At 50.5% G+C, this 978-nt stretch overlaps 1 protein-coding gene across 1 annotated transcript in view; it reads left to right on the top strand.

The window, feature by feature from the left end:
• Window positions 1–978, top strand: part of LOC101657671 (NACHT, LRR and PYD domains-containing protein 4) — a 29,453-nt gene that overhangs the window by 27,206 nt on the left and 1,269 nt on the right. The window contains 1 exon segment of the mRNA XM_030886228.2: window positions 219–389. Within this exon segment, the coding sequence (XP_030742088.1) occupies window positions 219–389 (171 nt within the window).

The raw sequence follows: 978 nt of genomic DNA, 5'->3' as shown, positions 1-978 counted from the left end.
CCATACACCCACCCATCTATCCATCCAACCATCCACTCATCCATCCATCCACCTACTCACCCTTCTGTCCATCCATCCACCTACATCCGCCCATCCATCTACCCATCTATCCATCATCCATGCATTCATCACTTTTTTGGTCTGGCTCACAGCCCAGCCGGCTGCCTCCTCCGGGCCCTGAGGGCAAGGCCGTCTCCCACGGTGTCTTGTCGTTGCAGGGTGGAGCAGTGCAAGCTGACAAGTGCCTGTTGTGAGGACCTCGCCTCGGCTCTTGCGCACAACCCAGCTCTGTGGAGGGTAAACATGGTTGGGAATGCCTTGGACCACAATGGATTGGAGGTGCTGTTTGAGGCCTTGCGACACTCTCAGTGTCCCCTGAAGGTGCTTGGGTACGCTCCTTCTTGTTCTTTTCCTTGCCAGGGAGGGCCCTCTAAGCTAAGAATAAAGAGGCCGATGGGGCTCTGGAATGCTTAGGCATGCAGTTCAATCTCATGATGTTTAAACCTGGATGCTGTTTTCTGTCTCAGTGTTGCTGCAGGAATAAGGATCGGTGAGATAAGAGACCCAGCGAGTAACTAGTGGGTGTGTGGCTGATAAATGGTAGTGCTTACGATGATCGTTTAACACACAGTTATGGTGAGGAGCCCTTGTGGCACAACAGCTAAGCACTCAGCCACTGACCGGAAGGTTGGTGGTTCAACCCCAACCAGCGTCTCTGCAGAAGAAAGATGTATGGTGGCCTACTTCTGTCAAAATTCTAGCCAAGAAAATCCTATCACAAGAGCTTGCTCTGAGCTGAAATGGACTGAACCATGTGACCTAACAACACACTGTTGTAATACAAGTCTGATACCAGTCCTGGGCTGACATTATCATGATAGAAATGGGAGTTGTTATTATTTGAAACGAATGCATAAAAAAGACTGAAAACTTGGGGTTCTCCCCACAATGTCTTCCGCCGAGATCCTGTCCCCAGTC

Source organism: Echinops telfairi, unplaced genomic scaffold, assembly GCF_000313985.2.
Source record: "Echinops telfairi isolate 266 unplaced genomic scaffold, ASM31398v2 ScPeMD7_655;HRSCAF=1070, whole genome shotgun sequence".
NCBI classification, from domain to species: Eukaryota; Metazoa; Chordata; class Mammalia; order Afrosoricida; family Tenrecidae; genus Echinops; species Echinops telfairi.
This window is presented reverse-complemented; position numbering and strand designations above follow the sequence as displayed.